This window comes from Haliotis cracherodii, unplaced genomic scaffold, assembly GCF_022045235.1.
Source record: "Haliotis cracherodii isolate W230 unplaced genomic scaffold, xgHalCrac1.p SCAF_11, whole genome shotgun sequence".
Lineage (NCBI taxonomy): Eukaryota > Metazoa > Mollusca > Gastropoda > Lepetellida > Haliotidae > Haliotis > Haliotis cracherodii.
In genome coordinates this window covers 8,449,318-8,476,154 of record NW_027266266.1, presented here as the reverse complement: position 1 = coordinate 8,476,154, position 26,837 = coordinate 8,449,318, and the positions used below count along the sequence as shown (strand labels likewise).

Sequence of the window (26,837 nt, the reverse complement as noted above, 5' to 3'; positions counted from 1 at the left end):
CATCCATCAATGTTGTACCCGACTGACATGTTTTCACGTGCTTTCATCCGTATATATCTAGGGTTGATCATATTCATCAATTTTCTGGGGTTCGTCATATCCAGCAGGTATCTGAGGTGTTTGTCATATTTGGCAGTTATTTGGGGTTGGTCCTATTTTCAAACTGGGGTAATTGAATACCTTTGCAATTTCGTTGTGTGTCATGAAAAGAACAAACGAAACGTCATGGCACTGATTTATTGAGAAAACTTTGTCAAAAGCAGAAATCTTATCTCATCTGTTCTGACAGTATGTTCAACAAAGCGTGTTCAGTTTAACTGCTTCTGAGATACAACACAAACATTTATTACCTGTACACATTTTGTGTCGTCCACACGCGGGGCTGGCTGTATTGCTTCCCAGCCCCAACCAAGCGTTCTCAATTCGTGAAACGCCGTGATAAGATATGGACACCCATGCAATGTGCTTCATTTATTCTCATCCACGTTCAGGGCTGACCGTTGCTACAGCACAGCCCCAAACGAGACAGTTTCATCATTCTCATCCACACTTTTTTTTCTTTTTCTTTTTACATTTTTTGTTACCATTTGTTTTGGTGTGCTCGTTATCATCGTCAGCATCGACATCGACTCTGGCATCGGGCTCCGTTGACTGCACTGATATTTCAGCAAGATCTTCAACCTTTTTCTTCTTTTTCTTTTTGGATTTTTTCAATTTAACCACATCTAAATTAGCGTTTGTTGGATCGGCTTTGCATTTCTTAAACGAATCCGATAACGTTGTGTCTTTGAATATAAACTCGTGTGACACGGCTGCTGAGGCTAGTCTTTCATCTTCCGAACTGCAAAATACAAGAGTGAGTGAGTGAGTGAGTTTGGTTCATTTGTTTGTTGCTTAACGCCAAGCTCATCAATATTCCAGCTATATGACGAATAACGTATAAATAATCGAGTCTGGGCCAGTCAATTCAGTGATTGACATCATGAGCATCGATCTACGCAATTGGGATACGATGACATGCATCAACCAAGTCAGCGAGCCTGACCACCCGATCACGTTAGTCGCCTGTCACGACAAGCATAGTCGCCTGTTTCGGCAAGCATGGGTTGCTGAAGACCTATTCTAACTCTGATCTTTAGGGTTCGAGTTGGGCTTAACACCTCTTTGAATAGTATTTCAGTTACATCACGGCGTGTCAGCTTGATACAGGGTTAAATCCGAGGTGATGCAGGTCAAAGACGTTTACTACTTCGGTGATACCCACAAGGACGGGTTTCATCATCACACCTAGAAACAATCCGTGTGAAACTGGATTCTGGCACATTGCAACATACTTGAAGCCAACGTGAAACTCCACGAACACCCACAACTCGAATAAGACCTCAATAAAATAGTTAGATTTTTATCCAATTCTTTTTCACAAATGTCAGGGGGCATTAATAAGTTACAAATTTCATTTGTTTTAAAGGTGAGACAAGAACAATTGAACAGGCGATCTGCTTCGACAGTAGGCACTTGAGGACAACACAAATAATGCCAGGAGAGATGTATGTTAGTAAAGTGAGCAGGAGATGAAAATCTAAACAACTACTAATATTTCTTACGGCATAAGAAGGAATATATAATAGTCCCTGTTTTCAATCTTATGCCGTGATAAATTATATACCATGGTTTACCTACCGCTAAACAAAGATCTGAGGACACCCCATTACAGGTCACGCCAGACCGACCTTGCGCGAACTTTGACCGACCAATGGAATGACTGACAAGAAGTCGACATTAGCCAATCAGAAGGCAGCTTTCTCGTGCTTTACGACACTAATTTCAAAATCGCGACTACGCTTCGAAACATATTTTGACAAATTCTCGATTAAAAAATTTAAACCCGAACAAAAGAACATTCACAATGGCTAATAGATGGTCTAGATTGTATGGATCCAGTCGTTAAGCCCGTAACTATCATTCGGAATACCCTGTGTTAAAGTTTTCGAGGTTGCATGATTAGAAATCACCTTCCGACTGTCACTTGCATGATCTGGTAAGCGACGCTCTGATTGGTCGGATGAAAGGTCGTTCTGACGTGACCCTAACGGGATGTCCTCAGATCTTTGTTTAGCGGTAGCGAGAACTAAGATCTGATTTGAATGAGATTGATGTATGGCCAGGCTTTTGATCGTATTTTGGCCGGAGCGTTTATTGAATAAAAGCGTCTCTCTGTCAAAAAATGGACAAGACAACTGAAAACACATTCTATGTCCCCCAGGACTTCACGAAAGTGATTCAAAAACAAATTCATGTAGGATTTACAAAAATATTTTTGTTTATTTGAACAATGTACATGATTCATCAGATGCAAGGAATCGTTCTCTCACACGGCCCACTCACAAGTGTTCGTGCATTACATCTTGTTATATAGTCTATAGTATTACCTGTCGCTGGAACTACTTTCAACAGGGCGTTTGGGGACACTTTTCCTCACAGGGGTTCGATCCTCCAGGCTCACGGGACGCGTGCAACTTGCAAACAGACGGACACCTGCAATGGAGGCAGCAAACCAAGGTCGATCGGTCTCGGCGGATCATTATGATCATTTTCAACTTTTACTCTCGGCAAACGACTGTCGCCTTGAAGATGGAAAGTCATTCCAAACCAATTTATTGCCAAAGATTCAACAGCCACACTCGCTGTCATTGCTCGCCATTTTCGTGTATTGCGTACTTGAGGCAGTCACCCGTGATACCCACGGGTTGGAAGACTTAAAATAACACGGCTTAATTAGTCACAATGGAAAACCCTTTCTGCCAAAGACAACAGTGCAGTTAAAAGTACCAGGGTGCGATTGTACAAAGCGATCTTAGCGCTAAGGTTGTCGTTACTCTCATACCTTAACATAGACTTACGACAGTCGTAGCGCCAAGGTTATTTTATACAACTGCACCCTGGTGGGTAGGACAAGCCCGTGAAGAAATAAACAACCCAAACAGAAGGATGATGTTGCCTTATTGTGGGATAACGCATCACTTGGCTTGAACGCTCGATGGGAAGGTTTAAGGCTGCTTTTAACATTATTCCAGTTATATAAAGGCGTGTCAGCTTAATGTGGGAGGAAAGCCCGAAGAAATGCAGGTCTCAGACGTTTACCACTTTGGTGAAACCCACGAGCACGTGTATGGTGCTGACAAACCTAAAAACATAAATCGGGGCGAACCGGGATTCGAACCCACAAACATAGATTTCTGGTGTGCCCAAGGGACGCAACTCTGCACAGCGAATCGCGGCGCTTTAGACGACTGGGCCACCCGTGCCCCCAATCTTTCAAAGCCTTAAGCTTTTAAATAGTGCAGATATTCACAGCTAATAGATGTGTGTCAAAGGATGTGTAGGAAAAAAAGACCTATAAGTTGTTCGTGTAAATACGGAGGCGTGAACTAACCGGTGTCTGGCGACCCCATGTCTGTGGCTGTAGAAGAACTGGGTGCGGTCTTCGTTTCATCAACTTCTATCATACTGCAAAAAAACAATCACCCTCAACGTCATAAACTACTGATACCAATAATAGCCCTGGGACCACATGTACAAAGCGCTCTTAGCGCTACGGCATTCGTAAGTATGTTAAAGTATGCGAGTTACGATCGTCGTAGCGCTACGGCGCTTTGTGCAAGTGGGCCCAGATCCAGCATACGGCGTTAGCAGGATGCAAATTTCGGTAGTCATGTTAAAGATTCCGCTCCACAAAGCGATCTCAACACTGCGACTATCGTTTAGCCCATTCTCCGTCATATATATAGATCAGCGCAAAGATGCGCTATGAAACTGGACCCAGAATATGTTGAACAGACAATCGAAACTGAACTTTCAACCTTCTTAGTTGTTTTAAAGAAGTTATTTTATTTTAGAGTGGAACACTAAAGTATACCCCGTTGAGGATCATTCTAGGTTGTGATAATTTATGTTGCAAACCATGTATACTCACCGCCAAAAGAAACGCGAACCATAGAAACATGTAGAGAAGTATGTTCGTTAAGAAGAGATGTTTCCAGTGGGAACAACTTAATGATAAAACTAATAATCAGTCAAGTGTTACCACAGAGTGTGTTTATTCTTATCAGGATACGCTGCACGTGATTTCCGAATTTTACACGCTAATCCTGCACGAGACAAATTGTGGATCTTGAATCATCGATCTATGGCGTCAGGCGTGGTGCGTTCGTGATCGTCGGTTCACACAACATACCAGTATGCTCTTTTGTGTATCGAACAATCTAATATCTCTTGAATATGAGTAATCCTTCATATATAAACCAACATGTATAGTAATCGCGCTTCTTTGTCGATGAGTATATAAACAAATAGAAGACCATGAATCTTCAAATATGGCTCAGATGTTACTTCCACAAAACAACTAAAATCAAAAAAGCTAAATTCACAAAACTTAACCAACTAATGCTTTACGGCTTTTTTTAAAACACATATTTTCAATTACAGAATATTTTGTCAAAGTGTAAAAGTAGGGATGAGTTTTAAGTAGGGGAATATCCTCGTAACTCTCCATTCCTTAAAATAATGGGCCTTTGCTACTGCGGGGCCTCTGCTCAATTATTTTTAAGGAATGGAGAGTTACTGGGACATTCCCCTCTACTTAAACATTATGACGCCAGATTGTTGTGAAGTTATTGCCTTGTAATTTTAACACACCTGTCCACAATCTGCGAAAGTTTCTTGCCAACAAACGCCCTGAATTCCGGCGTTGTGTTGAGCTCATTCTTCATCTCATGGCCCTCCTGTCTAGATGGTCTGGTGGGGAGAAAATCAAAAACATAAAACAAACGATTGTGCGAATAATCAGACAGGTCACACCGACACAGGACACGTACAAAAGGCCAACAACATCACGTGACAACGCTTACGTTCAACTTTTCGTTGTTTGTTGTTTAACGTCGCACTCAGCAATATTCCATCGATATGTCGGCGGCATGTAAATACTCGAATCCGGGACAGTCAAACCAGTGAGTGATATTATGAGCAACGGCGAACGCCGTCGGGTACGATGGCACACAGGCACTCAAATCAATGAGCCTGGCGACCGGTGAAGATCCGGTTAGAATAGGCCTTCAGCAACCCATGCTTGTCGTAACAGGCGACAATGCTTGTCGTAAGAGGCGACTAACGGGATCGGGTGGTCAGGCTTGCTGACTTGGTTAATACATGTCATCGTATCCCAATTCCGTAGATTAATGTTCATGATGTCAATCACAATCGCCGCCAATAAAAGCTGGAATATTGCTGAGTGCGGTGTTAAACAACAAACCAACCACATGAGCCTGACCACCTGATCCAATTAGGACTGATTTTAAAAATAATTTGTTCGAGAATAAATTATCTGTTCGCCAAAACACATTGTTCGGCGTCATACAAAAACATACGCGTAAACAATCTACAATTGCTTCCCTCCTCCATTCACAGAAACATTCGCGTGTTTGAAACAGATACCGAAATATTTTCTCGTCTCAAACACAAATCCCAGAATATTAAATGATGTTTCTTTATACGACAAACAACAATTCGAATGACAGGATATCATGCTACATGTGTGACCAACACGTCTCCTTGAAACTGTTTGAAGATATAAATGTAAGGATATGTTGAGAATTATATTCTGAGATCAAGTTCATAGTACACTTTATTCTGAGCTCTCCAAGCACATAAACTTCATAAAATGCTAGGCTTGGGCACCAAAACAATATGTATAAAAGCCACGAAACCAAAGTTGTCGCCAGGGATAATAAGAGCGAGTGAGTCTGGTAATATCACGGGGAGGGGTACCGCTGCCACAATCCCCGAGAGTGACGTCACAACGTGCCCTCATCTGCATGACGTTGGTTACGTGGTCAACGCCTACCCGTTTGGAGCAAACCAATTGCTCTGGCACGATTTTCAATACTCAGAAATCGACGTATTTATTCACAAACACATGCTTATTGATTTAGTCGAAATCGTATACAATGGACACTGCTTTTAGCAAAGTTTTCTTATGATTATGGAAAGAGTAATGACGCCTATATTTAATACCCATTGTCACCTGCTAATGTTACTATTTATATGTAAAAATAATCTGTCCCCATCAACTTGCACGAGCAGGTAATGACAATCAGTTGTGGTCGGAATTTGGGACAAAGTCTTAAATTTGTGACAATGTGGGTCACGATTTACCCGATCGTATACCACTTATCCTTGCCTGAGTAGTGTTTCCATTAATAAATTTGTTTGTTGTTTAACGCCTCAGCAATATTCCAGCTATACGACTCTCTAAATAATCGAAGTTCGGACATACAATCTTGTGATTGATATCAAAAGCATCGATCCACGCAATTGGGATACGATGACATGCATCAACCAAGTCAGCGAGCCTGACCACCCGATCCCGTTAGTCGCCTCTTACAACAAGCATAGTCGCCTTTCACAGCAAGCATGGGTTGCTGAAGACCTATTCTATCCTGGATCTTTATGGGTCGCGTTGGAAGTGGCATATACGAGGTACCAGTGCTTCTAATTAACCTCGGATGCGACGAGGAAGCTGCATCCATCGGGATACCTTAGCGACGGCCTCGTACTGACGTCATTGGGTTGTGGCCGAGGCATGCGCCCGCTGTTCTGTATCGACTTGCTGGTTTTCCCATCTGAAATAATCAGACATTTCGTGACTCGCAAATTACAGCAGGGAATGTTACGCTAAAAGGACGCATTAGACTGAACAGCGTGTACATCAATTCCTCTAGCCACGAACAGCCGCGATGTTACCTCAACTGGTCTGTGGGAACAAGCCACTGGTGCTATACTACTCAACCTTTGATAGGGATACGGAGTTTTGTTGTTTAACGCCGCACTCAGCAATATTCCAGCTATATGACGGTGGTCTGTAAATAATCGAGTCTAAACCAGACAATCCAGTGATTGACATCATGAGCATCGATGACATACATCAACCAAGTCAGCAAACCTGACCGCCCGATCCCGTAAGTCGCCTCTTACCACAAGCATAGTCGCCTCTTACGACAAGCATGGGTTGCTGAAGACCACTACTAAACCGGATCTTCTCGGGTCCGGTGTGTAAATAAGCAAGTCAGGACCAGACAATCTAGTGATTGACATCCTGATCATTTATCTACACAATTGGGATACGATGACATTCATCAACCAAATCACAGAGTCTGACGACCCGATCCCGTTAGTCGCCTATTACGACAAGCATGGTCGCCTCTTACAGCAAGCATGAGTTGCCGAAGACCTCTTCTAACCCGGATCTTCTCGAGTCGGATAGGGAGTATCCAGATGGGGTCTTATTGTAGCTGATAGCTCGGATACGTTGTCCTACGAATAGTATTCGATATTGCCATGGAACAAAAGCATGTGCAGCTTTATTTCAAGTTGGCTGAACACAAATTCACAGTTCTTTAAGTTGTCGCGTTACGTCATTGAAATATCTCTATAATCCTATCAAATATTGAGTGGTGTATATTAAAGAAAGATTATGGTTGGTACAAAATACTACAAATAATACTATTCGATAGGGTGATGGAAATGTTATTGATTATTGCTTTTAACATCAGCCTACCAACCAACAATGCAACAAAGGTGGGATAATATTGTCAGTTGTCTTCCTGTATGTCAACACATTTCATCAAAAAGTCCTTCAAAGTAGGTCCACGTGCAAAGGGAAAACAAGAGGCTTTCATTTCATTCCTTCGAGTCCACTCGTTTAACAAATAACAATTGCCCATGTCTTCCTATTTCAGCTAGATTGGTGTTGAAATAATTTCGCAAATCAGACCAAAGTAATGAGTTATTGATTGAGTTGGGTTTCCTTCCGCTTTGAACAATGTTTCACCACAGCGGTGGGCACTCGGAACGGGCGTCACACACTGTAACCGTTGATAACGCTATACATGCACGCGTTCAAGATTCAAGTCGAATCTCGTTCAGCACCTCTGAACTCACTTTCGTCTACTGTCCTAAAAAGCAAACAGTAAAAACCTCAGTGAGTGAGTGAATTTGGGTTTAACGCCGCTTTGGTTGGTTGCTTTGTTGTTTAACGCCGCACTCTGCAATATTCCAGCTATATGACGGCGGTTCGTAAATAATCGAGTCTTGACCAGACAATCCAGTGATTAATATCGTGAGCATCGATCCACGAAATTGGGATCGATGACATGCATCAACCAAGTCAGCGAGCCTGACCACCCGCCTGAGTGCGGCGTTAAACAAAAACATACAAACAAACACTCTGTGCTACCTTGCATCGTGCGCATATACCACTCAAAAGAAATTAAAAAACACCCGATTCTTTCATATTACTTATAGTTAATCTGCCATAACAGAGAAAAAAACCATCAGCGGTCGTACTGGGACAAGAGGGGTGACTTTCCTGTAATATCGAGCAATATTCCAGCAGCTCCAGCTTTTGAGGTACAATCGAGCATATTCTTTCTTCGGCGATTTCAAAGATCATCTTACAACGCTTCCTCAGAAGTTGTTTCAACAGGGTTACAACATTCAAGGCCTCGTGAAGGCTTTCAGAGGTTTTATTGTAGACATGTAGAGGTCATTTCCAAATGTGACACATCAGTGACCAAAATGATGTCCGATGCAATTCCCTCTTTTGACTTGTACCAAAAATACCCGTGCTTTTTGGTAGGGGAACAATTGACTTGTCCTTGCATGTGTTTGTGAATGATGCCACCGGTGGGGTAGGATACGCTCATCTTTTCGCGAGCATATGACATCTTTACTATTTGCATGAGAGTGATTCTATAGACACGGTCTCGTGATATAGTCGGAATCGTACAATCGACGATGTGTTTAGCAGAGAAATCGTACGAATATGAAAATGTTTTGACGCTTTTATTTACAGAAACAAAATAATATCAAATAGACCGCTGATAAATCATGGAAATAACCATTCCCTCTTATATGCCACATAGATACACAAGTACAATCCTTTCGACCCTTGAGTATCCAGTGTATCACATACTCTTACTAAAGAAACACGTAACCAGATTCAGGGAAATAACTCATACTTACTGCATATGTTTGTTTGTTATTCAACGCCGCACTCAGCAAAATTCCAGCTATATGACGGCGGTCTGTAAATAATGGAGTCTGGACCAGACAATTCAGTGATTGACATCATGAGCATCGATCCACGCAATTGGGACACGATGACATGCATCAACTGAGCCTGACCACCCGATCCCGTTAGTCGCCTTTTACGGCAAGCACGGGCTACTGAAGACCTATTCAACCACGGATCTTCACGGGTCTAGTGCATATCTGAATACTGGATGAGTGATGACCTATTTTCAAACAGGACATGAGTGTACATGCGTCCAAACGAAAAAATTGCATAGAAAATGACAGCAGACAGGTAGAGCTCAGTAATTTGAGTAGCCATGAGTCAAAAGTTTGCGTCAAATATTGAGGTGTGGCACGTGATCCTGTGTACAGCAAACGGGTCAAAACCCATGCGAAGCAACATTGGTTGCGGAGAGTGGTTGCATGGGTGATGGTGTTCGGCAGCTTGACTCCTGACAGTTTCTAGGGCTTGGGTCCTGTCCCACACTGAAATCTCCATGGTTCCGTATGAGGCTTTCCTACACACAGGAGTTCTCTTGGGTTGAAATCTGGCGATTCCGGGGTCCATGGGAGGACCTATATACTAGTATTAGGGATGCTGTCGTTCCACGTGTTACATGCAGTCGGTCGTTGTTGAAAGATGTCAGCATTTGTGTCTGGTGGCTAGGTTGCCTTGCGCCTGCTTTGTTAACACTACTGTGCTACGAACACATTTGTCGACCCCCCGTATGCAGTTGTAATAAAATCTTAACGGCGACGTCGGTATCCCATCAGCATATACATCGTACTATTTATCTTATTCCGACGTCTCTTCTGGTCGTCATCGCCAGTTTAGATCTTGAAGTTGTAATCAAAGCAATGCGGAATATTCTGTTGTTGAACAACGCACTCTGTAGTAGTCCAGGGCCTTGGTGGCCTATATTAAATAAAGTGTGGACCAGACTGTCCTGTGATTTATATCACTGCAATCACGGAGCCTGACCACCCAATCCACCAGTCGCCTCTTACGAACAGCGTAGGTTGCCAGGGCACCACGTATTGTTCTTGTTTCGTTGTTTGTTGGTTCATGCCACACTCAGCAGTACCCCATCTGTATGAGGGTTGTCTGAAAATAATCCGTGTCTGGACCAGACAGTCCGTTGGTTGAAGTCATGAGCATATATCTACACAATTGGGATACGATGACATGCATCAACAATGTCAGCGAGCCTGACTGAAGACCTATTCTGACCCGATCTTTACGGGAAAATTATTATCCCAACCCGGAATCACCACAAGGAGTAACAGAGACTATGAGACCTTGGTAACCATTTACTGATAACATATATAAATATAATAATATATTTATCATATGAACTGACAAGACAAATTAAATGGACTTCATGACTTGAATTACATGTGCTAGGATTGTCATCAAGTCATTGTCTTGTGCCACTTTATCAACATGGAACTTTTCCTAGTTTTGTTTGCCCTTTCAAAGTCGTATTCAGCAATATTCCAGCTATAAAACGGCGGTCTGAAAATAATCGAGTCTGGACCAGGCAATCTAGTCATTGATATAGTAAACAACGAACCACGCCGTTGGATCAAGAGGAAACGCTATCAACCAATTCACCGACCGTGACCACCCGATCCTTGTGGTCTCCCATTGCCGACCAGCATAGGTCGCTGGGGATAAAATCTAACCGGAGTCCCCATGATTATTTCACAATAGACCGATGCGATCATAGAGTTCTTCTATACAGGAATTATATGTTGTAGCTAGGCATGGAAATATGTCAAAAATATTTATATTACTATCACCCTTATCTCAATTTTAATTCACATAACGTGGTGTTAAGTTTTTAAGGTCCAAGGTCTCGCGGCCTCGTTGTGTTCATAGGTATTAACTGATAACAGGTATGTTTATTTTCAGATGGGATTTCCAGTTATTTAAAATTATTTGGAATATTTTTGTTAAACTGAAAAATAATAAAATGAAATCGTCACCTGAGTCCTCGGTCTGGTTGGCGTAGCCCTACTAACGATGTTTGTCCAGAATACATAATTAATGAACAAATAGATGTAAGTGTGTACAGTTCTCTAATAGATTACTCAACTACTACTACTACTACTACTACTACTACTACTACCACCACTACAACAAACCTACATTGTAGCGCAATCACTGTTGGCAAGAATATATATTGATTCATTCGTTAATTCACAATTCTTTAATTGTGTGTTCATATCTTTAATTCTAGTTACACATTTTTAAAACTTGTGTACATAAGACCACGGTCTTCTACAAGTCCGTGCTCAGACCAGAAACCATCTATCGGTGTACATAAAGTGTCTGGTTATACTCACAACAAATCAAATACAATCTGAAGGCCAACAATCTGACACCCCGACTGTCGCAATAATCATTAGTTCTTTATCAACCAAGACAGTTTCTTTCACAATATATTCATGCTTTGAAGGTTAAAAATAGTCTTTACACTATATGTAATAATTCTCTAAAAAACGATAACCGGGGAAAAAACAACATACGTACGCGTTGCAAAATATATTTGTTACAGTTCGTATCCATGGTCTAACAATACTTCAGTAAAAAAACAAAAAACATTCCGCAATGGGATCACTTGCATCGGTTGCCATTAACAAAGGATCGTCCGTCACAAAACATACAAAGTAATGCCATGTGGTCAACGGGCACTTGTTTCCGCGTGCACAGTGACATCATTTCCAGACAGTGCACATCCGACTCAAAAATGTAGTTCCGAGTATCGCTACGGTTGCACTTTAAAACAGAAAAATACTGGCATGATACATACACGATGCTGAGGTAGAGTGGTGACAATCAAGTACAGCCGCCTCCCGAAATCGGCTTGTTTCGTCCTCATCGCTGGACTCCGAGGACGAAACATCACTGACGCGACCGACCGTGGCTGTAGCCATTTGTCGATTGTCACCAACTACAAATTCGTACTCCAGGTCATACGGATACGATTGTAACTGGTGGATTGTGATCATGTGAAATCCTCAAGACAGCTAGTAAAATGTTAAAATAATTAATTACGGACAGCGTAACCGATTTATAATAAGTATATATTACAGACTGTGTGTTATTGTTTTCTTCCCGTGATTCATAATTTGGTAAGTTGAAATTCTTTCCGCATTACGATTCAAGTTTTCACATATTCCAGCAAATGCTTTCGAAACTATTATATTTGGCGTTTTCAACATGCATAAGCGGGCATTGTGTAAATAAAATATGCACTCAACACCATGACATAAATACACACATGTACCAATCCCTTCTTCAATACGGATGAGCGTGCTATTACTCCAAACGAAATTACAATAGATGCGCATTGATTCAAAATTCACCCCTCGGTCATAGACAGGAAGTAGTTTGGAGCGAGGGAAAGACAGCGAATGTTCCTGTCAAACATGTGGAAACGAATATTAAATTGGATGTGTACGCTCATCTGAGGTTGTTTTAATTTATCCAGCAAATCGACAACTACAGAAATGACACGCATGTCCAAGTGATCTACCCGGGTCGGCGCGAAGAACCGCTTCCGAAACACCGAACAGTTTGTATGGTTGACTGAGGCTATCTACATTACATCTTCACGCCGAATCTTTGGGAAATGGCGTACACAACGTTGAACAGAGCTCAATTGAGCTTTGATTATCTGCATACTAATTCGTACGTATATGTTTAAAATGTCAAAAAATCATGTTCTATGTATGACAACATAAAAACTAATTTCTGGAAGCTTGACTTTCACGTCTACACAACTGGCAAGATGATGTGCTCCTAGACACAGTTATTGGTATGAATCGTTGCACTTTGGTGATGATAATTTTAATGATATTTTAACAACTGAGCTTTCAGCAGAATTATTCACAATGCTATGAATGAAGTGGAAAAACTATTCGAACTGTTGAAGATGTATTATTGTTCTGTCAACACTCCCAAGTTATGCAAGGGATAGGTTGGAATTGGGTATGGTTATTGGTTAGATATGGAACTTTGTAAAGCTTTTATGTTTATAAATTTTGCCTTTTTGTTGAAAATTTGCTTTGTGAGCTACATAATGAACATATTCACTAATATCGTTAAATGACAAGTCTTTGTATTATTGTAAACAATGCAGAAAATAATTATATGAATTGGCACTTCCACATAGTTGGTTTCCTTGTGTTATTTGTGCATTTCTACACTTGGGTGAATATGTATACGTCTTCAGAGCCTAATTTGTTGTTCAATAGATTAATGGAATAAAAATGAATATTTATAGAAGAATAACAGAATCCTGTCACACTCCACTGACATCAAAATCAATACAGTTATAACAGATGTTATACTGCGTCTATTGATTTTATGGTTAAGATCTTTGCTATTTTGATCCTTTGTTGAAATAATGAGCAGGTTCATTGTTCAATCTGTTTGAATATATCCTTATTGTTCACTATGTTCAGAAAGTAAAAGTCGTAATCAGCACACCAATATTACTAATTTTGTGTCTGTCACCAAGCACGTGAAATTTTTTTTCAAGAAAATAATAAAACATTATTACCTTGATTGCATGTTTTGCCCGAAACAGATCACTGCTTGCCTGTATTATTGTCCAATTATTTTGTTTTGATAGTCCGATTTGCACATGTGAATGAAACTAAATCTTTTTCAGAACAACCCATGAATTCTTGTTTGGAGCATTGGCAGAATTGCTTGATAATGCCAGGTAGGAATTCAGCAGCTTGTTGGATGTTATTTGTCCTACTTTTGATACTTTGAACCTGAATTTACTAACCATGAGCATCTGTTTATCTGGTGTATAAAATTTACAGTCAAAAAAGAAATAATGATGTTCATTTCGCAGTCAATCCTCAATTTCAAATATGCTCAAACATTTATTAGACTTAAATGCTTTTCAAATTACCATGACTACAGCAACATAAAGTGTAGACTTAAGGTCTCTGCCAAAACCCTAGAGTTTATGATTGTCTACAGGCGTGAATTGGTCTCTTCACACCATTTCCAGTAGATGTAAGTGTTGATATATGTGGAATATGTCATTGTGTACTTGTACTCAGCTGATTTTTATATGTTACAGAGATGCTGATGCAACAAAAATCAATATATATACAGGTATGTAACTATGGTGATCAGTAAACAACTGAATAACACCAAGACATTTACTTTTTTCAGGGTCTTGTTTGACATTGTTATTAAAGTCAACTGTAATGTTATGAAATATTAACATTTTAGCCATTTTAGGTGGTTCATGTTGATTGAAATCCTTAAGCAGAACACCTACAAACTTAAGTACTATTATATTAGGATAGATAGTATAATTTGATATGTTTAGTTTTAAAGTATGTCTAAAGTGTCTGCATTTGATTTTTAGCCAAGGACAAAGAGCTGCGAGGTGGCTTTATGATGTGTTTCCTTGACGATGGAGAAGGCATGGACCCAAGTATGTGTGATTACTGAGCTGGAGACTTCCCAAACATTTAAGCATTGAGACAGTTCACCTTCAGCATGCTCCACCCAATTACTTCTAAACTCATATTGGGGGTACGGATGGCCCAGTTGTCTAAGGTGCCACGATTCGCTGTGCAGAGTTACGTCCCTCAGGCATGCCAGAAACTTATGATTGTGGTTTCGAATCACGGTTCGCCCCGATTATGTTTCTAGGTTTGTCAGCACCATACTCGTTCTCGTGGGTTTCACCGAAGTGGTAAACGTCTGAGACCTGCATCACTTCAGGCTTTCCTCCCACTTTAAGCTGACACGCCGTGATATAACTGGAATACTGTTAAAAGCAGCGTTAAACCCAACTCACTCACTCACTAAGCTCATATTATTGTTTAGGCTCCAAACTCATCGCCAGATAATCAGTTAACACCTTCATATAACATTGCAAACATTCTCAATCTGGGACAATTGTTTTTCCTCCAATTTGCCTGCCATTAGCACAGAGTTCAAGATTGTGGGTAAATCCCTGATGATGTAACCTGGAACAAACCAGTAATTACTAGTATCCTATAATCATTACATCACTGACTAGTGAGTGAAGATTAGTAAAAGGCGACTAACGGGATCGGGTGGTCAGGCTCGCTGACTTGGTTGATGCATGACATCGATCCCAATTGCGTGGATCGATGCTCATGATATTAATCTCTGGATTGTCTGGTCCAGACTCGATTATTCACAGACCGCCGTCATATAGCTGGAATATTGTTGAGTGTGCGGCATTAATCAACAAACCAACCAACCAGACACAAACACAGGTGCATCCACATTGCTATCTGAGTGAATTCTGGAACTTGACGTTAAACCCCATTTCACCTTATCACAGAAGCCTCACGTAATGCTGTGTTGTTACAGATGAGACTGCTGATATTGTCACATTTGGAAAATCCGCCAAGAAGTCCATTGATCTGAACCAAATAGGAATGTATGGCAACGGTCTCAAGTCGTAAGTATCAGTTCTAAGGAAATTCCTTTTGTTTCATGTTTTTACTGACTTCTTTTACCTTTTATCTGAATCTGATATCTAGATTCAGTGTTTCTTTTCGGGGGCACGGGTGGCCCAGTCGTCTAAGGCGCCGCGATTCGCTGTGCAGAGTTGCGTCCCCTGGACACGCCAGAAACCTATGATTGTGGGTTCGAATCCCGGTTCGCCCCAATTATGTTTCTAGGTTTGTCAGCACCATACCCGTGCTCGTGGGTTTCACCGAAGTGGTAACCGTCTTAGACCTGCATCACTTCGGGCTTTCCTCCCACATTAAGCTGACACGCCGTGATATAACTGGAATAATGTTAAAAGCGGCGTTAAACCCAACTCACTCACTCAGTGTTTCTTTTCACACCTTTGGAACCAGGTACCTAGATTCAGCATTTCTTTTCGCACCTGTGGAACCAGGTACCTAGATTCACTGTGTCTTTTCACACCTGTGGAACCAGGTACCTAGATTCAGTGTTTCTTTTCACACCTGTGGAGCCAGATACCTAGACTCAGTGTTTCTTTTCATCTGCATAATCACATGATGATTGAGTCAATATTTTAAAAACTCCCTATGATATGTTATTTTTTGAATATGACAGGAATCTGTGTTCAGAGATTATCTCCCACCAGAAGTGAGATCATACAAATAATTTCAAACTCCATGGTATTCAGGAGTGACTTTGTTGTATGTAGACAGTGCATAATTATGGATAGAAATTAGCACTAGTCCACTGGCCTGGACCAGTTTTGTTAATGTTAAAGGTATCCTAAGGTCTAGTAGAATTTCAAACATTGTGGGGGTACTGCTACGTGTTATCACTGTTCGGGATAGTAGACGTTCTTGGTTAATTTCCATTCCTGTGAAGCACAGTGTGGTAGCCCAGTGGTTAAAGCATTCACTTATCACGCTGAAGACACAGGTTTGATCCTCCACATGGGCACAAATGTGTGAAGCCCATTTTTTGGTCCCCCCGCCACAATATTGCTGGAATATTGCTAAAAGCGGTGTAAAACGATACTCACTCACTCACTCACTCACTCCAATCCTGTGTCTACAACATGTACACTAAAGTGGTGTATCCAGACCATGGGAGTGAATGGTTCCTGCTCTAGCTGCACAAACTCCCATTGCAGAAATGCTGAAGTATTATCATTTTTGTGCAGGTAAAAGTATCATTGTCGGGGCCGACAATTTATCAGAAGCAAAGCTGCATTCATCATTTCGTCCATATCTACCTGTGTCAGGAAATGCATTTCACTGTTGTAATTCTGTTCATTTATTGACACATTTTGGTAATCTCTTTGTTTCAGAGGCTCAATGAGAATCGGTAATGATCTGATTTTGTTCACGAAGAAAGGCATGACCATGTCTTGTCTGTTTCTGTCCCGAACTTTCCACGAGGAAGAACACATTGATGAGGTAATGATGAAGCTAATGAAAGGGAAACAATGATAAATCCTTCAACAAAGGAAACAAATTCAACAGAGAAAGACTTAGGAGTCTGTCACCACAGAATGGTTGATCAACAAGATGACACTAGATCTGCCAACAGAGAGTCGAGAATGATACGTCACTAAAAAAGGAGTTTAAATCTCTCAGCTGAGAAGGAGAGGAGAATAATAATACGAGGAAATGAGAAATAACGAACAGTTCAACCGAGAATGGTTAAGACTTGTATGAATATGATAACTAACATAACATCAGCACCAGAGAATAACCAATCTCAATTACCGTATTCAACGTAATAAGCGCCCAGGGCACTCTCAAAATTAGAAATAGGGGGCTCTTATTAGAATATTATTTTGTTGAAAAAGACAGAGTTGAAAGATAAATTTCGTGGATTATGCTGACAGTTGAAATGTTTATATACGAGAGATACATTTTTCCAGAATTTCAATGCCCATAATTAAGGGTGCATATAACACACGAGTACGTATTACAGCGAATAAATAAGTGTTGTGTACATTGATCAATCGGAAGGGGTGCTAACTGGTATTGTTCACTAGCCGTTATAGTAGCAAATATCGCAGTGGGTGCTTATTACGTCGAATACGGTAACTGCTGAAACAGAATCCATTTGGCCTGAAGGGCAAAATAGTGGTCACTGGTGAAAATTATATGAACGAATCACTGAAAATTTGTGATGACGCCAATTCATTCAACACGATTATTCATGAAGTATGATAAACACCAACGTGATGAATGCTTCTCTTCCAACTCTGATGGTTTGGATCAATGCTCAACTGTTGGTTTCTCTGGCCCAGATCTAATTATATACAAATTGCCATGGTGTCACTGTGCTGATGCTGTCAACAATATTTAACAATGTTCACTCACCCTCATGAAGACTCGTAGATAAAATGGAGAATAATTCATACTACATACGAACATGCTGAATAACCCATCCAACAGATTCACAAATGCTTTATGGAAAAGGCTGTTTATGATATTATGTTTGAAAAAAGAATAATCGATCATTCAACAGCGTATGGAAATGGCAATAGTTGACAAAATTAATGAAACCACATTCCAAGAGAGCGTAATGCAAGGAGTTGCAGTTGTGGATGATATTTCTTGATACGAGGTGGAATTAAACATGCTTGACAAACAATGCAATGCATTGACGTTTGAGAAATGCTTAAAATCCTCCAAAAAACATTCAACCATTAATATTGCAAACGGTAATTGTCTACATATGAACACAGAAGTAATGATAATACACAAAGCAGTGTATGTCAGTTTAAACTGGGTAATGGATTAGTTTACAGAGAATAGATCTTGCATACAAAATAAGAATAAGTTCTTGTAAATGGACAACAGAAGCAACAGGGAAAATGCTTGCTGCAACAGTTATATTTATATGTATGCTTCGTGCAACTAGGAATATTATGCTTGATACAGTAGGGAAGGCTGTGTGCTTGATGTAACAAGGAATATTATGCTTGATGCTATAGGCTGGGTACAATGTGTGAAGCCCATTTCTTGTGTCCCCTGCCGTGATATTGCTGGAAAATTGCTAAAAGCGGCGTAAAACCATACTCACTCACTGATGCTATAGGCAAGGCTGTGTTCTTGATGCAAAAAAGAATATTGAGCTTGATACAATAGGGAAGGCTGTGTGCTTAATGCAACAAGGACTAGAATGCTTGATGCAATAGGGAAGGCTGTGTGCTTAATACAACAAGGACTAGAATGCTTGATGTAATAGGGAAGTCTGTGTGCTTGATGCAACAAGGAATATTATGCTTGATGTAATAGTCAATGATGTGTGCTTGGTGCAACAAGGACTAGAATGCTTGATGCAATAGGGAAGGCTGTGTGCTTAATGCAACAAGGACTAGAATGCTTGATGTAAGAGGGAAGTCTTGTGTGCTTGATGCAACAAGGAATATTATGCTTGATGCAATAGGGAAGTCTGTGTGCTTGATGCAACAAGGAAAATTATGCTTGATGCAATAGGGAAGCCTGTGTGCTTGATGCAACAAGGAATATTATGCTTGGTGCAATAGGGAAGTCTGTGCTTGATGCAACAAGGACTATGTATGCTTGATGTAATAGGGAAGTCTGTGCTTGATGCAACAAGGACTATGTATGCTTGATGTAATAGGGAAGTCTGTGCTTGATGCAACAAGGACTATGTATGCTTGATGTAATAGGGAAGTCTGTGCTTGATGCAACAAGGACTATGTATGCTTGATGTAATAGGGAAGTCTGTGTGCTTGATGCAACAAGGAATATTATGCTTGATGCAATAGTGTGCTTGATGCAACAAGGAATATTATGCTTGGTGCAATAGGGAAGTCTGTGCTTGATGCAACAAGGACTATGTATGCTTGATGTAATAGGGAAGTCTGTGTGCTTGATGCAACAAGGAATATTATGCTTGGTGCAATAGGGAAGTCTGTGCTTGATGCAACAAGGACTATGTATGCTTGATGTAATAGGGAAGGCTTTGTGCTTGATGCAACAAGGACTATTATGCTTGATGCAATAGGGAAGCCTGTGTGCTTGATGCAACAAGGACTATGTATGCTTGATGTAATATGGAAGTCTGTGCTTGATGCAACAAGGAATATGTATGCTTGATGTAATTGGGAAGTCTGTGTGCTTGATGCAACAAGGACTAGAATGCTTGATAGAAGAGGAAAGTCTGTGTGCTTGATGCAACAAGGAATATTATGCTTGATGTAATAAGAAAGCCTGTGTGCTTGATGCAACAAGGAATATTATGCTTGATGCAATAGGGAAGCCTGTGTGCTTGATGCAACAAGGAATATTGTATGCTGGATGAATGAATAATGCAAGCTTGTAGAATATATGCTTGATGCATCGGGAAGGATTTCTGTGTTTCGTGCAGTAAGGATTGCTGTATGCATGATGCTTGATACAGACTTGTAAATGCTTGATACAAGAGGGAAATATATATGCTTGATGCAGCATTGAATCAATTGCCTAACACCGAAGGGAAATATATGAATGTATGATGCAGATAACAATTATACATGTTTTTAGTGAACAGAAACATTATTTCATTATTTTTCAAGTTGACACAAGTGCACACAAAATATTCACAATGTCTTGATTAATTTGCAACAAAGGCTCAGAGATGTTAAAATAGCAAAACAAGCACATCCATTGATGGTTGAGGAAAGAAGATGAATGGTACTGCATAAAGTGACATTAGCTAAAGAACAACACAAAGTAGTGGAAATATTTTTTTATTTCTATTTGCTTAAAAGACTTTAGGGGCGGTGGGGTAGCCTAGTGGTTAAAGCGTCGGCTCATCACACCGAAGACCTGGGTTTAATTCCCGACATGGGTACAATGTACATTTCTGGTGTCCCCCGCTGTGATATTGCTGGAATATTGCTAAAAGCGGTGTAAAACCATACTCACTCACTCAAAAGACTTTACCTGACTTAATGTGTGACAATATTTTGGAGTCCTAAGTTTCTGCATGGTGTCCCCCACATTTTCAGGTGATTGTTCCTCTGCCATCATTTGAAGCCTCCACAAGACGGCCACTGACAAAGGGTGCTAGGGCTGCAGAGAAGGTGAGTTCAACATAGAGGGGATAAAACAAGGACTTGTCAGCTCAGAGGCGGTATCCCGTGTCTGATTGGGATATCCGACCCTGACCTGGGGCAGGGTATCTACTTGGGCTAGATAGCATTATTTCACATTTGTAGAAGCAGCCACACACACATGAGCATACTTATCGCTATATGAGTACAATAATATTGAATGTGACATTACATCCCATTTACCTCACCATTACTCGAACCGCCTCCGTGGTCTGGTGGTAGAGCGTCCACCCGGAGAGCGGAAGGTCCGGGGTTCGATCCCCGACCACATCATACCAAAAGATGTTAAAAGATGGTACTTGTTGTTACCCTGCCTGGCGCTCGACATTAAGGGGCTAAAACAAGGACTGGTCGGCTTGGAGTCAGTATACTGTGTATGAGTAGGGTATTCATGTTAAACTGCGGCATGGTATCTCAGTGGGCTAGCACTATAAATCGGCATCAGTCCGAACTAGTACAAGCAGCCACACAAACACACACACCTACATGCACGTCGCTATATAAGTGCAATAATCTTGGACGCGACGTTAAACCCCATTTTACCTCACACCTCACCATTACTCTTAAAGAAATCTAGTTTTCTGAAAAGGACAATCATCATCTTGTAAAAAATCTATATAAGACATCATCATGTCAACTCGTCATGTTTTTTGTGATGTCACCTGTGTGTCCCTTCACATTGCCCCAGTACCGTGCTGACTGACCGTACTGAGTGTCTGATGGCGGGCACAGTGTAGATCTTACTGTCACTCGTACTTATTTCAGTGTGAAGATCCGGGTTAGAATAGGTCTTCGGCAATCCATGCTTGCGACTAAAACAGGATCAGGTGGTCAGGTTTGCTGACTTGGTTGATGCATGTCTTCATATCCCAATTGCGTGGATTGATGCTCATGATGTCAATCACTGGATTTTCTTATCCAGACTCGATTATTTACAGACCACTGTCATATAGCTGGAACATTGCCGAGTGCGGCGTCAAATAAACAAACTGCTGCAACTTTTATTAGTTTCCAATAATTTCCTTTTATATTTTCACAATAATGAAACGTTGAGGTGGGACAAATACATCTTTAATTTGTTTATTACCCATAGGGTTAGAAATATCCGAGTCCATAAAAATCCTATGTGCACTAGTGCAAATATCACTTCAAGGGCACCGGTGTATTGTTATCATCTGGTGTCTGGCGCTCGGCATTGAGGGGCTAAAACAAGGACTGGTCGGCTCGGAGTCAGTATACTGTGTCTGGGTGGGGTATTCATGTTAAACTGCGGCATGGTATCTCAGTGTGCTAGCACTATAAATCGGCATCAGTCCGGACTAGTACAAACAGCCACACTCACACACCTACATGCATGTCGCTATATAAGTGCGACCGCCTCCGTGGTCTAAAGGTAGAGCGTCCACCCGGAGAGCGGAAGGTCCGGGGTTCGATCCCCAGCCGCGTCATACCAAAAGACGTTAAAAGATGGTACTTGTTGTTACCCTGTCTGGTTGTTCGGCATTAAGGGGCTAAAACAAGGACTGGTCGGCTCGGAGTCAGTATACTGTGTCTGAGTGGGGTATTCATGTTAAACTGCGGCATGGTATCTCACTGTGCTAGCACTATAAATCAGCATCAGTCCGGTCTAGTACAAGCAGCCACACACACACACACACACACACACACACACGTACATGCATGTCGCTATATCAGTGCAATAATCTTGGACGCGACGTTAAACCCCATTTCACCTCCCCTATATCAGTGCAATAATCTTGGACGCGACGTTAAACCCCATTTCACCTCACCTGTTATCTGGACAGCTTTGTTGACCTCATTTGAATCATATTGTGATGTAAGGTCATGTGATGTAAGATGTCACTATGATCCACGTCATAGCTGAAGATTGTTAATGTCGTTTGACAGGGGTCGTGAAAAGTGCATTTTTCTTAAAGAGAGCTAAAAATGATTAGGATATAATGGGTAATGAAGAAATTACACTCACATGTCTGTCATACCAATTTTACGAAACGTGTAAGAAATCATGTCTAACCCTGACGCTTGTTTTGTAAAATATGTATGTCACAAGCTTGTATAATAACTTCTTTTAATTATATATGTCTGTCAGTTGACATAAGGTGTGCAAATTGACACTTTGTTTTATGGGATGTGTATTTCATTGGCTCCGGCAATCCATGCTTGTCAACCCATGCTCCGGCAACCAATGCTTTCGTAAGAGGCGTTTATCGTGTGGTCAGGCTCACTGACTTGGTTGATGCTTGCCATCGTATCCCAGTTCTGTAGATTGATGCTCATGATATCAATCACTGGGTTGTCTGGTCCAGACTGGATTATTTATAGACCGCCGTCATATAGCTGGAATATTGCTGATAGCAGCGTTAACAACAAATAAACGAACACAAAAAGTGGTATAGATTACTGATGTATTGAAGAAAGTCAAGTTAAAGTAATATGCTATAAGAGTTATTGTGTGACCTTGTCCCCTCAGTATGGACAGGGGGCACGGGTGGCCCAGTCGTCTAAGGCGCCGCGATTCGCTGTGCAGAGTTGCGTCCCCTGGACACGCCAGAAATCTATGATTGTGGGTTCGAATCCCGGTTCGCCCCGATTATGTTTCTAGGTTTGTCAGCACCATACCCGTGCTCGTGGGTTTCACCGAAGTGGTAAACGTCTGAGACCTGCGTCACTTCGGGCTTTCCTCCCACATTAAGCTGACACGCCGCGATATAACTGGAATACTGTTAAAAGCGGCGTTAAACCCAACTCACTCACTCACTCACTCACTCAGTATGGACAGTTGACTGAGATTATTGGTTGTATTTTCAGCATGAAGTAGAGATGGGGCTCATATACAAGTATTCACCATTTCGGTCGGAAGAGGAGTTTTTTGCTCAGTTTGACAAAATTGAGGGTAACTCTGGGACACTTGTGGTTGTGTACAATCTGAAACTGCTGGACAGTGGCGAACCAGAGCTGGACATTAATTCTGACCCTGAGGACATTCTTCTTGCTAATCCAGAGTCTGATTTTGATCCAGATGCGGAGTAAGTTTGAAAGATCTATTTCATCTGATAACAAGTCACTTTGGATGAATTGGTTCTCAAAATGCCATCTTGTTTTATGAGATGATAATATGTCGAGTGGTGACAGCTGAAGAAGAGAGTAAACAGGGTGTTGGCATCCTCGGGAGATCAAGACACCCGGTATCTTTTGGGATGTTAAAATCTTGATCATGTTGATTGTCCCTTGGGGACAAGAATATTTCTTATATTTCGCAGCTATTTCAGTATGTGCCTTCATGACATTATTTGTGATGCAGTCAAGCGTTTGTTTTTGTTTGTCTAGCTGATTTATGGAACTCCTGATTACGGGGGATGGAATGATATATAATCTAAAGATCATAACCAAATCCCATTGCAGATGAGCAACTGTCTTCAATGTCTCCAGATGGCATGATTAGTCAAAGGGAGGTAATTCTAGGTTTTGTAAGTGTTGTCTCCCTTTGAATACTATATTTCACCGAATTTAGTTGTCTGTTTTATTATTATGAGTGATTATCATATGAAATCTTGAGATTACAGAATGGTATTTTGTATGCTTAGATGTTATACATCTCTTTTCGTAATATTTGATTGACTTTTCACTTTCTGTTTTCAGTCTAGTGCCAGAGAGGAAGTCATTCAGAGACTATACCGCAATTTTGTATGTGGACCCAAGGATGAGGATATATATTAATGGTAAAAAAGTGCGGACTAAGAGACTCTCGTGTTGCCTATACAAACCTAGGTTTTACAAATATTCTTCTAATCGATTCAAAGCACGTTCGGAACATGAAGCCAAGCGAGCGATGGATGAAGCCACGTCCGCAGAAAACAAAGCGAGGGAAGCTGAAAGCAAATCAAAGTGAGTGGTGCTGTGAATAATAATAATAATAATAATAATAATAATAATAAAAATACGACCATTTATTTTGTGTGATATATGCAGAGTTGCATCCCTTAGGCACACCAGAAACCTATGATTGTGGGTTCATGATGTATCTGGGTTTGTCAGCACCATACCTCTGTGTTTCACCTAAGTGGTAAATGCCTGAGACCTGCATCACGTGGGGCTTTCCTCCCACATTAAACTGACACACCGTGATGTAATTGGAATAGGCTACGTAAAATCCCACACACTCACTCATTCACTGGCATGACAGAATATCAAAAGTAATATGAAAGGATCTAGTGGCATATGTAGTGTCATGGTGACTTGTCACTAACAGTTTGTGCATATATCGTTTCATATGCTGTACATTTATGTTTAGACGTCACATATGTAACATCTTTTGTTACAAATATATTCCTGAAAGATTCTGGTGAGTTACCAGGGATTTATCTAGACTTGATCAGAGGCCAATATTTGAGCCAAAGTCTGCTGTAAAAAAATATTATTTTGAAATTGGAATTTAGGCTTAGAATAGATGCCTTATTTCACTAGTGTCAGGATAACGAGGAAGATGCCTTGATACTTCGTTGTACGGGCGGTGTGGTAGCCTAGTGGTTAAAGTGTTCGCCCATCATGCCGAAGACCCAGATTCGATTCCCCACATGGGTACAATGTGTGAAGCCCATTTCTGGTGTTCCCACCGTGTTGGAATATTGCCAAACGTGGTGCCAAAACATGGAAAGAAACCTGAGAGTTAGAGAATATAGGAAGTACAAGATTAAGAAAATCCCAATTTTAAAAAAATGTTATACTATTTTTTCCAATTGGCATGTCAAGGGCACTTAGTTTGGAAATAGTATTCATGGTTAGGCTGGTTTCATTGGTTACAGAACCTTTTTGTTTGATATTGACATTGCATTAATTCAGAAAATAAATATTTTCTGATTTTCGGTTACTTTGTTCATGTTGTATCTAAAACATATATTTTGTGTGTTTTTCAGAAATTTAGAAAACAAATTAGGATCATCAATATCAAGAGACCAGAGGGTGTGTATTTCTTCTCGCTTGACTTAGCCATGTTCATCTTCCTGATTAGATATGGCTAAGAGACACTATTTTGTTTTTGTACCTAATATGTGGCTTTGAAGAATTAATTAAAAAATTGTTATGGGAGGCCTTTTAGCATGTTGAGCATGTTTAGTTTTTGTCGTCCTTCAAAAAAGGCGACCGCCTCCGTGTCAGCACCATACCTCTGCTTGTGTGTTTCACCAAAGTGGTAAATGCCTGAGACAAGCATCACTTCGGCCTTTCCTCCTACATTAAACTGACACACCGTGATGTAATTGGAATACTGTTCAAAGCTGCGTAAAATCCCACTCACTCACTCATTCACTAGCATTACAGAATAACAAAAGTAATAAAAGTGGTCAAGTGGTAGAGCGTCCCCCTGGAGAGCAGAAAGTTCGGGGTTCCATGCCTGGCCGCTCATATCAAAAGACGTTAAAAGATGGGACTTGTTGTTACCCTGTCTGGCGCTCGGCATTAAGATGCTAAAACAAGGACTGGTCGGCTCGAAGTCAGTATACTGTGTATGAGTAGGGTATTCATGTTAAACTGCGACATGGTATCTCAGTGTGCTAGCACTATAAATCGGCATCAGTCCGGACTGGTACAAGCAGCCACACAGACACACATTTGCATGCACGTCGCTATATAAGTGCAGTAATCTTGAACGCGACGTTAAACCCCATTCCACCTTAACTTCAATAAAAGCAATGTAGAGATCCTGCCGTCTGACCTAGTTGATGCTCAGGGTGCCATATACAGAGATTATGGAACGTGCTGTGGAAGGTGTTCGATATTTTTTGGCATGTAGTTGGGAATATATTTACAAATTCAAAATATGAGGTGTCACCAGTAATAAGTAAAACGTGGAGATTCCAAGTTAGAAATGGTTCCCTGCAGTCTATGTTGGGAGTAAGAGAAGACCAAATGGGATATCGTCAGGCTTGGTGACTTGGCTGATGGCGTGACCTTGTTCCTCCTGACGGCATGGATCGTTGCTCACAATATTGACCACTGGATTGTCTGGTCCAGACTTAACATAGCCTCTACTATCATGTGTCCACTGCCAGCTTATCATTTTGAACCTACTCTAAAATATTTATGGTCAAGAAGTTCCAC

The 26,837-nt window shown here is 40.9% G+C and overlaps 2 protein-coding genes across 2 annotated transcripts in view; one reads left to right on the top strand and one right to left on the bottom strand.

The window, feature by feature from the left end:
* Positions 1 to 232: 232 nt before the first annotated feature.
* LOC139455352 (protein CUSTOS-like) lies at positions 233 to 12,076 on the bottom strand. The gene is made up of 6 exons (XM_071236909.1): positions 11,946 to 12,076; positions 6,593 to 6,677; positions 4,696 to 4,794; positions 3,434 to 3,507; positions 2,430 to 2,535; positions 233 to 841 (listed from the first exon to the last, which is right to left on the bottom strand). The coding sequence occupies exons 1-6, from the start codon at positions 12,067 to 12,069 to the stop codon at positions 541 to 543; spliced, it is 789 nt and encodes a 262-aa protein (XP_071093010.1). The 5' UTR covers positions 12,070 to 12,076; the 3' UTR covers positions 233 to 540.
* Positions 12,077 to 12,527: 451 nt separating this feature from the next.
* Positions 12,528 to 26,837, top strand: part of LOC139456175 (ATPase MORC2-like) — a 58,752-nt gene continuing 44,442 nt past the window's right edge. Inside the window, exons 1-10 of the mRNA XM_071237734.1 lie at positions 12,528 to 12,826; positions 13,812 to 13,865; positions 14,238 to 14,272; positions 14,532 to 14,600; positions 15,515 to 15,605; positions 16,947 to 17,055; positions 20,616 to 20,690; positions 23,550 to 23,767; positions 24,381 to 24,626; positions 25,655 to 25,700. Coding sequence (XP_071093835.1) covers positions 12,768 to 12,826; positions 13,812 to 13,865; positions 14,238 to 14,272; positions 14,532 to 14,600; positions 15,515 to 15,605; positions 16,947 to 17,055; positions 20,616 to 20,690; positions 23,550 to 23,767; positions 24,381 to 24,626; positions 25,655 to 25,700 — 1,002 coding nt within the window. The 5' untranslated portion in view covers positions 12,528 to 12,767. The remainder of the gene's footprint in view (positions 12,827 to 13,811; positions 13,866 to 14,237; positions 14,273 to 14,531; positions 14,601 to 15,514; positions 15,606 to 16,946; positions 17,056 to 20,615; positions 20,691 to 23,549; positions 23,768 to 24,380; positions 24,627 to 25,654; positions 25,701 to 26,837) is intronic.

Excerpts from the sequence above, each read along its gene's own strand:
- LOC139455352 (XM_071236909.1), bottom strand. The coding sequence starts at position 12,069 with ATGGCTACAGCCACGGTCGGTCGCGTCAGTGATGTTTCGTCCTCGGAG. Across the intron at positions 4,795-6,592 it reads AGTACGAGGCCGTCGCTAAG|ACCATCTAGACAGGAGGGCC; the intron begins GTATCCCGATGG and ends TCTCCCCACCAG. Across the intron at positions 842-2,429 it reads GAAAGTAGTTCCAGCGACAG|TTCGGAAGATGAAAGACTAG; the intron begins GTAATACTATAG and ends TGTATTTTGCAG.